The following is a 14,488-nucleotide window of genomic DNA, read 5'->3' as shown; positions in this document are numbered from 1 at the left end:
TGGAACCTAATTCCTTTGCAGGCAGGGAACAGAGGTCTGGTTTCAGGTTATGGTAGCCCTGAGCCCCTGATCTAGGCAGAAAGCGGGAGAAGTAAAGCCGTCTCTTGATGTCTTGTTGTCTATTCCGTATTGGGATTAGGAGATGAAACAGATGTTGCTGGGATGGGAGTGTTTCCTCAAGTCAACCGTTTTAGCACTGTACTTGGTGGAAATTCCCTTTATCAGTGCTGACACCGGGTATTATGATTTTGCCGAGGCATCATGGGCATTTTAATAGGAAACAGAGTTCATCTCAGGCTAGTCCAATGGTTAATTTTTACATATACCTGATGCACCCCTCCCACCCCCACTCAAGAAAACACTGTATTCATTATATAGACAATGATGCTTCAGTTCAAATAAGGGCTAAAAATTACCCCACTCATCAACTCCCATGGCAGCCAGATGATGCTTGCGGGTGACATTCTAAAAGATGGCGCACAAGGGTTAATCACAAGCATGAGGGCCAGCAAAGCAAGCAAGGCTGTCATATGCAAAAAGGCTCGTAGGAATTCGAGCCATTTCCAGAAGCTCGTAATCATGTTGACTCATCCTCTATTACATTTCGCAGATAGTTCACCAGCAAGAATGTGCCTTAAACACATGTCAAAGGGGAAAATACAACACACTGTATCCTTACCTTGTAATAAATTCTGGCCACCAAACCCCGCTGGAGAACCCTTTCGCGAAAATTCACTGCTTTCAACAGGAAGGCGAGATTGCTGACTGTGTCCACGTTAAATGCCAGGAAACTGAAGGAAAAACACAGTGATCATCATTATTATTGTGTCCTCAGCAAAGAATTTCATTTGAAAGAAACAGACAGGGATTGTTTCTTCAAAAAGAATTTCCTCCCAACAGATAAGTAGTGAAAGAACGCATAATCATCCCCTTGCTCCTCCCACTTGCTGCATTTGTGTTTTTTCAGGATTTTTCAGATGCATGCTTGGATCTAGTTACTCTGTGTGGTTGTCCTTATGATGTAAAGATAATTCGACTATTGCTTCTTCTACTTATTATTTTTTACCTTTAAAAAACAATTTTCTTTACCTTAAATTTTTTTATTGAAGATAGTTGATATATAATCTTATGTAAGTGACAGGTGTACAATATAGTGATTCAGTTTTTAAAGGTTATACTCCGTTTATAGTTATTATAAAATATTGGCTAGATTCCCTGTGTTGTACAATATATCCTTGTATCTTATTTTATATATAATAGTTTGTACCACTTAACTATTGTATTATAAGTAATGTTCAGTATTTTACAGTCTTTCTTCATTAGTAGCCACATAATTTGCATCAAGTAGGTTTACAATAATTTACTCAACATTGTTGGGCATTTGTTATAATAATGATCACAGATGAATATCAGTAATTAAATATATTTGTCACAAAGTATTTGGCAATGAATAATATTTCCCAAATATATTATAAATTAATGGATAATGAATTGCTGTGAATTACTCAATAATCTCAATAATTCTATGATACAGACACTATAATTATCCAATGGACAGTTTGAGAATCTGAGGCTCAGCGAAATTCAGTAACTTGCTCGATGGCACACAGGCAGAACAGGTCCCAGCTCAGTTTTACCTTCGGGGACACTGGTATTTAAAAGAAGAGGAGCCCCAGAGGGCTGTGAGAGGGGTGGGGGCAAGCCCAGGGCAGAGTGTGCCACAGAGATGTGACTTTCTTCAGCAGGTAGTAATTTCCATCTTCCCATCAGCAAATGAGGAAACTGAGGCACAGAGGAGTTAAGAGACTTAGACACAGACACAAGACACCCAAGTCTTCGTCAAAATCCTAGGGGCTTTTCACCATGCAACTCTGTCTTTTGTGCCGATTTTGTACTCCCCACCCCCCAAAAAGCTTCTGTCTTTAGAACTTAGATAGACAGTTAAGGAGTTAGTTCACATTTGGGGTTTTGCATAGCTCAGCTACCCCCTGCCCTCTCTTTTCCCCACATCCTTGAGAAGTAAGTCATTAAAAGACCCAAATAAGTTCATTTGTCTTTTTTTTTAAGATTCCACATATAAATGATATCATATGGTATTTTTCTTTCTCTTTTTGGCTTATTTCACTTAGAATGACAATCTCCAAGTCCATCTATGTTGCTGCAAATGGCATTGTTTTATTCTTTTTCATGGCTGAGTAGTATTCCATTGTATAAATATACCACCACTTCTTTATCCAGTCACCTGCTGATGGACATTTAGGTTGCTTTCATATCTTGGTAAATAGTGATGCTATGAATACTGGGGTACATGTATCTTTTTGAATTAAGGTTCCCTCTGGATATATGCCCAGGAGTGGGATTGCTGGATCATATGGTAAGTCTACTTTTAGTCTTTTGAGGCATCTCCATACTGTTTTCCAAAATGGCTGCACCAAACTACATTCCTACAAGCAGTGTAGAAGGGTTTTCTTTTCTCCACACCCTCTCCAGCATTTGTTTTTTGTGGACTTCTGAATGATGGCCATTCTGAATTTGCAAAACAGAAATAGACTTTCAGACACAGAGAACAAACTTATGGTTACCACAGGGGCAGGGGTGTGAGAGGGGATAAATTGGGAGTTACAGATTTATAGATACTGATATATATAGAATAGATAAACAACAAGTTCATGCTGTCTAGTGCAGGGAACTATATTCGATATCTTGTAGTAATTTATGATGAAAAAGAATATGAAAATGAATATATGTATGTTTGTGTATGACTGAAGCATTGAGCTGTACACCAGAAACTGACATAACATTGCAAACTGACTGTACTTCAATAAATGTATATATATTTTAAAAATTTAAAATAAAATAAAATAAAATGCATCAAAAAAGAAAAGATGAATGGAAGGTGGGCTGAGGGGTTGAAAGGGAGATATATACGTGATATGTACTAAGCACAGTAACATGTTCATAGTTGAATCTCAGTGGTGGGTATGTGAATGTTCCCTAAAATTATTTCAATTTTCCTGAGTATTTGAGAATGGCCATAGTACATAAGGCAAAACATTCAAGTCCAATGCCGAATCATGACTTTCCTCAGCCCCCACAGCCCCCTAGGGATCCACGGGCTGATGAGGGGGTGAGGGCTCTGGTGGCAGCCCCTTTTGGGAGGGAGAGACGCGACCCTCCCTAGGACAAGAAAGGGCACAACAGAGCTGTTTGCAGATTCAGGTCCAGCCCCTCCCAGAGCCAAGCCCTGCCCTCCTCCTCAAGTCTCCTGGAGCCTCTGAGCATCCACACAAATGGCTGCCTACTTAGAAGGAGTTCAGCGAGTTCTCACCCCATCTTTCCTCGTGTCCCCACTTGCTCCTGGGTACTTCTCTTGTGAGTTGTCAAATGTGACTGTACGCTCCGGGAAGGCTGAGAACCCAGTCACTGCCGCATCATCAACACTTAGAGCTAAGTGCCTCGTACACTGTGTATGGAAAGGTGTTGAAGGACAAAGGCTTTTCTTAATATACATAAAAATTAGAGTAAGTGAGGTTTTGGGACTTGAGATAAACACAGCCAAACTGAATCAGTAAAACCTGGATGTGTGGGAGAGAGAAGTGTACTGTTTTGGAGGTTAATAACCGAGACAAGAAATAAATGGACTGGAACTTTCCAAATATTTACAATTGGAATACTGCCTTTGGCACATCTCAAGTCTATCTTGGAAGATTTGCTAGGAATATAGATTTGCATATGGGCGAGCGTCTGTTTTGCTTTCGAAATGATGGAAACAAGCCCTGCTCTGTTATCTGGCGAAAAAATGGAGGGGCAGATGATTTGTAGTTAGCTGGGGACCACGTTTCCTGAATGGATGGAACTGATTCAGATGGGAATTGTACTGTTCTTTCAACTCCTTCTACGCTGGAAATTTTCCAACATAAAAATAGTGGGGAAAGCTATCAGTACCATAAAATGCCCATTCAGGGCTGGAAATATTAAAAAGATGCACTGACTTTGTAGAGCGTAAAAGGACAAACTGAGACAAAACCAAGGGAGACTTCAGTGAAACAGTCCTCAGATGTGGGAGCTGATGTTTCAAGCTTTAAGATAGACTAGTCTGAATAAACAGGAACCTGAGCAGCAGGGTTTTTTTTTTTTAAAGGAAAAAAGGACAGATAACAGATTTCTCAATTTCTCTTCATGCCAACAGATATAAAAAAAAGCCCACGCTATCATTCACTGTGTTTCCCAAGTTTTCAACAGGATTGTAAGTTTAGACTTTCTAATGATTCATTTCCTTGGAAATTGGTTCAATACGTTTGGGTTATGAAGACCAAAACCTCCCTCCAAATAAAAATAATAACTTTAAAAATACACAAAAGAAAAAGAAAACAACACAATAAGCTCGTGACAAGTAGAATAAAGGAGACAGCACACTTAGGAGCAGAAAGCAGAGGTATGACAGAGGACCAACCAAGGGGAAAAAGATGGTTGTTCGGAAAAAAATAATAAACAAGACAGATACCTGGTAAGATTAAACAACAACAACAAAGGAGAGAGAAGGCACAAGGAATCGTTTTTAGGAATGAAAAATGGGACATAACTATACATCTAGCAGAAGTGCAAATGTTAATTAGAGAACAGCATGAAAAACATCTCACACCAATAAATTCAAAACAAAATGGATACATGCCTAGAAAAATACCACTTCCCAAAACTAACACAAGAAGAGAAAGCCTAAATGGCCTTAAACTTATTCAATCAGTATTTTAAATATTACCCAGGCCCAGACAGTTTTCAAATAACTCATCAGATTCTTCCACAGAGTAAGAAACTACTCCTAAAATGATGTGACCAGTGAAACTTGATATAAATCCAAACCAGGGAAGTAGAAGAGGGGACAGAATAGCCAGTGAGTATATAAAAACTGTAAAAATAGCACGAGCAAGTCAAACCCAGGAAAATATAAAAATGATAATACAGCATAACAAAATAACAAGGGTTATTTATCAAATTAATAGGTTAAAGAAGAAATATCATAAGATAATTTAACAGATAAAAAAAATCATTTGTGGTAAAATCGGTAAAGGTCATCATCCAATAATGACAAAAGTACATTGAAAATAACCATAAATCGAGCTTCTGTAGGAATTCAAGTGTCTATCAGAAACGTCAGCAAGTGTCATTCTTAATAGTGAAATATTAAACTAATTCTTTTCAAAACCAGGAATGAAATATCTTCTCCCAAAAAAAGAATAAAAAGAGTAATAACTGGAAAGGAAGAAACAAAACATCATTATCTGCAGATGACGTTTATGGGAAGAAACCCCAAAAATCTTTCTTTTCTTTTTTAATTGGAGTCTAGTCAGTTTACAAAGTTGTGTCAGTTTCTGGTGTACAGCATCATAGTTCAGCCATACATATAAATACAGATATTTGTTTTCATATTTCAGTATAGGTTACTACAAGATGTTGAATATAGTTCTCTATGATATACAGTAGAAACTTATTTATCTATTTTATACATAGTAGTTAGTATCTTCAAATCTTGAATTCCCAATTTAGCCCTTCCCACCCCTTTTCCCCCCAGTAACTATAAGTTTGTTTTCTATGTCTGTGAGTCTGTTTCTGCTTTGTAAATAAGTTCATTTGCCTTTTTTTATATTCCACATACAAATGATATCATATGGCATTTTTCTTTCTTTTTCTGGCTTACTTCACTTAGGCAACTATCTCCAAGTCCATCCGTGCTGCTGCAAATGGCATTATTTTATGCTTTTTCATGGCTGAGTAGTATTCCATTGTATAAATATACCACCACTTCTTTATCCAGTCATCTGTCAATGGACATTTAGGTTGTTTCTATGTCTTGGCTATTGTAAATAGCACTGCTATGAACATTGGGGTGCATGTATCTTTTCAAATTAAAGTTCCCTCTGGATATATGCCCAGGAGTGGGATTGCTGGATCATATGGTAAGTCTATTTTTAGTTTTTTGAGGAGTCTCCATTCTGTTTTTCACAATGGCTGCACTAAACTACATTCCCACCAACAGTATAGGAAGGTTCCCTTTTCTCCACACCCTCTCTAGCATTTATCATTTGTGGACTTTTTAATAATGACTGGTGTGAGGTGATGCCTCATTGTAGTTTTGATTTGCATTTCTCTGATAATTAGTGATATTGAGCAGTTTTTGCCCTTTTGGTGTATGTAGTTTTTTGGGGAGATTTTTTTGGTTTGTTTTTTTTTTTTTGGAAGAACTTGACAAACTTACTCTAAAACTTATATGGATGTGCAAAAGACCCAGACAGGACTGAGTTATATTTCAGATATAATAATATAATATAATAATGTTATATATAATATGTATTACATAATACTTTTATACTATTATAAATTGAGTGGAATTGAAACAGTGTATTGTTGGATTAAGAACATGCAAATAGACTAGGAACAAAATAGCCCCAGAATGGACTCCTACATAAACAAAAGTTTAATAAATGCCAGAGGGAGCATTCCAGATTACTGGGAAAAGACAGTCAATTCAGCAAATGGGGCTGAAACAACTGAGAATCCCTGTGGGAGAAAAAAGTAAAATTAGATCCCTTCCTCACACCATAGACAAAAATTTCTGATGGATTCAAAAATTAAATGTGAACAGTGAAACTCTCAAAATTTTAAAAAATGCATATCATGAGCCTAAAGTAGACAAGATACAGAAAGTGTGGAATATAAAGGCAAAGACTGATAAATTCAATTGCAATTTAAGAATTTATGTTAATCAAAAAAAATACCATAAACAAAATGTAAGCCAAGCCATAGACTTGGAGAAGATAGTTGTAACATCCAAAAATCGGTAAGAATAAGACCAAAAAACAGAGAAATTGGCAAAAGGCACCACAGGCATTTCATATAAGAAGAAACACAAATGGTAAATAGACGTGTAAAAGTAAGCTCCACTATGACAGTAATAAGAAAAATGCAATTTAAAGTCACAGTGAGAGACCTTTTTCTTACATTGTCAAAAATGAAAGTCTGCTAATGCTAAGTGCTGGTTCCATAAGACACATGTTGCTGGAGAGGATATAAGTTTGCACAACCACTTTGAAAAATAATCCGGGCACTGTAGAGTCAAGTTGAACACTGGCATACCCCAAAACACAGCAATTTCACTCCCACGTAACACATGCCACTGAGGAATGTTTCGCAAACAACACATTGCAAACTGCTAATGGCTCATGGGATTGAGATCAGTAAAAAATTAAATTAAAAAATACCAGAGAGCATTATGAGTAACAGGATGAGCATTGTTTCCTGAAATGTTTGCTTCAGTTGTGTCTGTGGTGGGGAGAGCAGGGGATTCTATGGGTGTGTGGGTGTCCATGGTGATGTTAAATGTATTTCTCACTCTGAGTCACGACAACTAAATTTGAAAGCCCTGTAGAAATTCTTGTGCATGTTCCCCCAGAAGACATGCACAAGATTTTTCATAAGAGCATTGTGCAAAATATCAAAAACACAACCCAAATATCCACTGACATTGGAGATAAGACTGGATAAGTAACTTGCGGCCGAGACACATGATAAAATATGATCAGAGATAGAAGCTCTTCAGCCACACATAACAATTTGGCTGAATCTAAGAAACAAAATATTGAGTGAAAACAGGAAACTGCAGAACACCACACAGAGTACGCCTTATTTATCAAGCTTAAAGACAATACTCAAAAATCAATGAAAAAACCAAAAGCTTGGATCCTGAAGCCAGATCATCTGGGTTCGAATCCTAGCTCTACCACCCATTAATAAGTAACCCTGGGCAAAATACTTAACCTCTGGGCCTGCTTCCTCATCTTTGAGATGGAAATAAAAACCTACCTCATGGGGTTTTTAGGAGTAAAAGCTGTAAAGTCCTTGGAACAGTGAACATGCCAAAAAGGAGGAACGCATGTAGGAAGAACAGAATTAGCAATGTTCTGGTTCTTAAGTTGGACCGCTTATACGTGAGTATTGAAGTTACATATTCATTTCTTTTTTGCACACAGTGATATTAAAAATTTAAACAAGAGTGAGTTGTGCCGTGGCAAGGCTCTATATGTTCAGCTCAATAATAAGACCCCAAGGGCCAAGGATGCTGGCAGCCCGAGGGATTACATACCTGGTTCTCAGCTTGTCACCCACCGAGTCGGCCCAGTTTCGGAGCAGGCTCGAGAGCGGTCTTTCTTCACACTGTTTGCTGTACTGAGCCAGCAGCTCCCGTACCACAACCTGCGCAAAGAGTTTACCATTTGTCAGCCGTTTGTCAAAAATGGAAAAAATGCCAGAGTGTCTTTAACTGCTGCAGCAAGATCAGGTCCAGTTGCTTCTAGCCAACTCTTGGGGAGGAATCAAACACAAGACTCATCCTTCCAGGGGCCTCCACTTCCCCATGGCAAGCGTGTGCCCTTACCTGACCACTCTCCCTCCGTCCTCGTGGCACCTTAACTAGCTAACTACTTACTGCTCTCTCTTTCCTTTGAGGCATCAGCCTCTACTGCAGTCCCAGGGCCAGCCATTCTAGTTGACACTTCAGCTGAAATGGACTTGCCTTCTCTGGACCAGATAGGTGGCTGGTTTCTTTTTTGCCTCCGATGTTTTGTGGTCATTAGGCCTTTGGGGAATCATGTTGAAATGTACACATAAAGCAATCTCCATCACTCGCCTTCCTCAGCAGCCTGAAAGTTATAATGTGGGCCTAAAATACTACATCCTTGTCCAGGTGTTTTTCAAAGAAGACATCCAGGGTCAGGCTGCTCGAGAGAAGCCCAGCTGACAGCGAGCAGCAGCTGCCGCGCATGTCAGTGAGGCCCCCCTGGACCAGCCTGCCCTGCAGAGCCTCCCTCCAGCTGACTCCAGCAGGAGTGAGCCCAGGCCAGGCCAGCAGAGGAATCACACCGCACCAGCCCAGCCCAAACTGCCAACCAACTGAGTGTTGTTAGAAGGCACTAAATTTGGGGGTGGTTTGTTACCCAGCAATAAATAGCTGACTCATCCTCAAATGACTACCAGGCTTAGAATAATTCCTTCTTTGTTTCACATACACTCATGTTTTTATAGAGATTACATAAAATGTTACATATGTTTTCAATCAGTAGCATACAATAAGCGATATTTTTTGGTTCTCATTGCTGTTTTGGATTCTATTTAACTGTTTAATGGTTGTACAATATTTTTGGGGGGGAAATATCCTAGCTAATTAAACATTTCCAATCAATTATATATTTAGGTTGTTTCCAATTTTGCGCTGTCATTAATAACCTTGATATCAATGTTCAGACAAAAAGCACTGTCCCCTTTTTGATTGTTACCTGAGAATAAATCCCATGAGTTTGACTGACGCAATGGTTCTTAAAGAGGGCCACTCTGACTACGAGAGGGATGCTGGGAACCTGTCCAGGCACGTTTGCCTGGGTGATGTTATCCGCATTGGTGGGCAGAGTCAGGTGTAAAATACATAGGACAGTCTCAAGCAGTAGAGGACCGTGTCACAACCAGGGTCCTGTCGAATGCCACGTGGTCAAACACATGCAGCCAAGTGATAGCTCAGAGCCCAATTCTGACACTAAAGCTCTCAGGTTCTCCCCAACCTGGGCCTGTGGGAAGTTAAATGCCCTCTTGAATTTGAGGTGGCCAGAGGACTGGCTTTAGGCCGGTGACATGTAAGCTGGTGTGATGCTCCCAGTTGTGACTGGTCCACAGCCTGGGCTTCAGTCTGCACTTGAGATGCCATGGGCACTCCACATACAGAGGCAGGCATTGTTCTGGCTTGCTATGTTGTCATATTTATTACACGACATTTTCCTTTTGTTTCTTTGAAGTATTGTGTTGAATTCTTGAAATCATATCTCTGGATAGGTTACATTACCCAAGATTTCATTTCAGGATAGTAAAGAGGGTGTCACAAAATATTGGTTATGAAAAAAGAGGGCCAATGAGTTTGAGGATCACTGTAATATGGGTCAAAGGATGTAAACATTTTTGTGGCTGCTGCTACACAAAGCAAGTATGAAAATCAAACGCTGCTAGCAATGGGGAAAATGGGGGAAATTAACTGACAAGAATTACAATTAAAATGATACAGCAATCAAGTTCAGTTTCACCGACAACCCTGGGATTCACATTCACATTCTTTTTTTGTTAATCTATTAAATTGATGATGGCTCTAACTCCATCTCCCTCCTGTTAGAAGAGCAATAATATTCTAAGCATTAAAAATCGCTCTCTCTGATTCCCACCCGTCTCCTCTATAGTTTTACTTGCTTTGTTTTTCCACACTGAGTTCATTGCTACCCCATGACACAGAGCACTACAACTTGCTGTGGGTTTCCTGTCCTGCTGTTGCCTGGAGGTCGGAGTTTGTTCATCTCTGTGCCACTAAACAACGCGTGACCCAGAGTCGGGAGCTGAGGAAACCTTCCTGAATGGGTGAGTGAATAAATAAGGCCCCTTCCTGTGCTCAGTATCTCATCTGACCTTGTCAGTTCCCTAATCATTTCGTTTAACTTTTGTCACTACATCTACCTTTCCAATTTCAGCAACTTGCACCAGGAAAATCAACTCACTCTAGATCGAAAATTAGAAGGACATCATTATCCAGTTTAGGTGCTAAATTGAAAAGATAGACACACCGGGGTCTGGCTGATATCACAGATCTTTGTTCCTTTCTTCTTCCTTTTTGCCCCTTGCTTTTGGAATCTGTCCTCTTTTCCTAGGTCATGAGACAAGGAAAAATTATTTTTAAAAGAAGTTTATTTTCTGCTGTTGATGCCCTTTGGTGAAAGATTAACTGACTGAAGCTATCAGCTACCCTGGGGTTAAGGCAATCTCTAAATTCAACACTATATTAATAAATGGCCAGGGAGAGGCAAAGAGAGATCAGTTACCATCTCAGTTGAGCATGCAATGAAGACGTGTTTGCTTTGACCTCACAGATGTGTTCCTGAATACATTATAATATACTATATAGTACATATTCATGTGTATATATACATATAATTTTATATATATATAATTTTTAACTTTCTGTTTGAAAATAATTATAGACACAAAAAGTTGCAAAATTAAGACAGTACAGAGAGGTTTTTGTCTGGTCATCACCCAGATTACCCCCAAAGCAGTATCTTACATAGCAATGGTGATGATCAAAACCAGGAAACTTAACATTTTTATACGTCATATGTTGTAGTTGTAGTAGAGATTTCATTACTTAAAAATGAATCCAGAAAAAAAAAACCCCGGTAGTAAAATAAACGCATTTAATAAGATAAAATAATTTTTCAGTACAAGTAAGGACACCCTTATCTACGTCTGGTGTTTTGAAAACTTGCACCAGATTTTCTTAAGACAATGTGTGATGTTATTTCTTTCTAGGTGCCTGTGTTTGTGGTGGTGGTGGGTTTTTTGTGTGGCTATTCACACAGTTTTCTGGTTCTACTGCGAATACTCCTCGTTTTCTTCTAGACACTTGATTAATTCCCAGTGATTGAGGCCTGTTGCACCTGCTCAGAAGCCCCACTTTTTAATTTTTAATTTGTATCTATTTCTTTTTATTGAAGTGTAGTTGATTCACAATGTTGCGTTAGTTTCAGGTGAATAGCCAAGTGATTCAGTTTGATATACGTATATAAAATATATTCTTTTTCAGATTCCAGGATCCCTTTTCTTAAGAGAACTCTAGGGGACTGAGCAGCCGGAAAGCTTTGTTCTTGCTTGTCGAAAAAGACCCCATCTGCAGAAGGAATCAAGCAAATCTACAGCCAACATTTGGAAGACATGAGCCTAAGCAATTATGCAGAATAATGACATCATAGACATGCATTTATAACAAATATCACGTGCATCAGGAAACACCAATTACGTAGCATCAATAAAAATCATTTTTCAGGTTGAATGGCTTTTCAAGGCATCTATGAAGCAACTAACATTTCTACGCACTAAGTATTTCACGGATTTATGCCAGCTACACTGAAACTTGGATTAAAAAGCCTAACAAGTAATGTCTGCTTGCCAAAGGAGAAACACTTGGAGTCAATTAGGGTAGAAAACATGGTCTCTAAGGAAAAGCCACCAGACGTCATCCTCTCAGGATGCAACAGGACAAGCCTGGCAGTGGGGCTGCACTCAGGATTGGAGCATGTCGGGTGATGGAATCACTCAAAGCGGCTGCCCATGTGGCCCGGGGGTCCCAAATCATGCCCTAAGCAGGACCAGCAAAAATGCAGGACCCCTTTTCAAAATGTATTAAGAATTTCAGGATGATGAGAACAGAGCAGGAAAGCCAGCCGGGCGCTTCTTAGCACGAGGTCCCGCACGATGGCACAGATTTCACCCTGTGAAGCTGGACCCCGAGGTCCCAGGAGGAGCGCCCGGCAGAAATGTGAACACGCGTCCTGGGTTTTTATTCCATCCACATTCATCAACCCTAGGTTCCTGAGGGCAGCTCAGGTGGCATCCAGGGTGTGAGGATGAAGAAAAGACCAACTGGACATGATTCTCCACTGTGTATTTTAACCATTTACCTCTTTTAGATGCTGGACATCCCATCGAGGGAAGATTTCTTTGAGGAGAATCTTGGAAGATTCCTTAGTTGGAAGGGAAGGAAAGGAAAGAAAAGGGAGGGGAGGCGGGGAGAGAAAAGAAAAGAGGGAGAGAGGGAGGGGGCGTTGAGGAGAGGAAGAACTACTTCAAATTAACACAGAGACCAACACATACGATGCTTTGACTAACTGCTGGCCCTTAAACATGGATTTGAACTTTATACTAAGAAGGATGGATGGATTCAAAGCAGTGATTTAAGCCAAGCAGAAATTCATGCACCGCTCAACTGAACTTGAGTGGTTAGTTTTTTGGTTTTTCTTTTTAGTTAAATCTAGACCAAACTTATCTTCCCAATGGAAAATAAAGTGCATCTTCATGGTTTCCACGCTTCATTCCATGCACATTTACGGAGCACCTACTATGTACAAGGCACCTACTGTCCATGTTGAGCATAGTGGGGATTAAAAAGATATTCATCTGTCCCACAGGGGCTTCCTGTCTTGTAGGAGAGACCAGCATATGCACAAACAGCTGTGCTTGGTGGCATCTGCTGGGAACACGTCAGGCACAGCAAGTCAAAAGTAGACTCCTTTACTCTGACGATCAGGGAAGACATCGTGGAGGAAGCCTCACCCATGGGTCAGCTTCACTCATTTGTCCATCCCTTGATCCGACACCTCATGGTAACAACCAACATTTTCCCTTAGCATCTGCCAAAGCTAAGCTCTTCCAAACTCTTTACATGGGATGACTGATTTGATTCGTATGACAACTTTGGGGAGTTAACAGGCTCATCCCGTTGTCCGGGTAAGGCAACTGAGGCCTAGAGAGGTTAAGTAAGTTGCCAGGGTCACGCAGCCTAGAAGTGATGGGGCTCGGACTTCAACCCAGAGTCTGGATTCTTAATAATTCCACACCTGCACTGCACCTGCTGTGTGCCAGACTCTGTGCTGGGCATGGAGGGTACAAAGAGAATGCAAGAGCCCAGAGTGTGCTGGGGAGACAGGCAGGAACAGACAGAACCACCGTATAACCTGATGTGGGCAATGGATGTGAGCAAAGTTCAGTGGGTACCAGGGGTGGGGGGCCTTGGAACCAAGCCACTCACACTTGACTTCAGTTCTGACGATGAGAAAGGGTGGTGGGGAGATGAGGGTTTTCAGCTGCAGAAAGAGCACGTTTAAAGGCACAAGCTGAGGGGATTGGTACAGCTCAGTGGTAGAGTGTGTGCTTAGCATGCACGAGGTCCTGGGTTCAATCCCCAGTATCTCCATTAAAAATAAATAAATTTATTAAATAACTAGGTAAACCTGATTACGTCTCCCCTCCAAAAATATAAAAATGAAGGCACAGGTGCATGGAGAATCCCCAGGAAGGCTGAGGGCAGGACTAGCCCTGAAGGGCCTGGGCCACCAGCTGAGGAGCCACCTCCATCCAGAGGTTCACGGTGAGCCCTCTGACCGGCCAGAGTGTCAGCACCTGGAGGCTGGGGAGTGGCCGGAGGCACCAGATGAGCCAGCTCTGCCACTTCCGGTCAGAACTCCTGAGCACAGAGCCCAGGAGGGGTCAGAGCGTCATGAGGTTATGTCACGAAGTCTGAAAGTTGGGGGTGGTTTGTTATGCAGACGACTGGACAGGGAATTCTTCCTGGGCCTCCTAGGTGTCCCTCCTCCGCCACCCTCCCCCTCAATCCTGTCCCCTCCCCTCTTCCTTTCCTGCTCCTTCTGCTTTTCCTACCTCTCCGTCTCCCCCTCCCTCTCCCCCCTGCTCCTTCTCTCCCTCCCTGTTTGTTCACTGATCCGCCCCAAAGGCGTCTTTAAACCACCAGGCGGGCCGCCAGTCTGCGCACCCGCACCCAGACCAAGCTAACTCAGGCCTCCTCCCGCCCCGTGCTGCGGCTCTCACCCTGAGCGGCTGTGGCCCCACGGCCGCA

General features: G+C 41.1%; 1 protein-coding gene across 1 annotated transcript in view; it reads right to left on the bottom strand.

Moving 5' to 3' along the window:
• The window catches only part of ACOXL (acyl-CoA oxidase like), a 247,466-nt gene that overhangs the window by 79,486 nt on the left and 153,492 nt on the right, over positions 1-14,488 (bottom strand). Inside the window, 2 exon segments of the mRNA XM_072951449.1 lie at positions 680-791; positions 8,138-8,247. Coding sequence (XP_072807550.1) covers positions 680-791; positions 8,138-8,247 — 222 coding nt within the window.

Source organism: Vicugna pacos, chromosome 28 (assembly GCF_048564905.1).
Source record: "Vicugna pacos chromosome 28, VicPac4, whole genome shotgun sequence".
Lineage (NCBI taxonomy): Eukaryota > Metazoa > Chordata > Mammalia > Artiodactyla > Camelidae > Vicugna > Vicugna pacos.
Note: the sequence above shows the minus strand (reverse complement) of the source record. Positions and strands in the feature narration are given on the sequence as shown.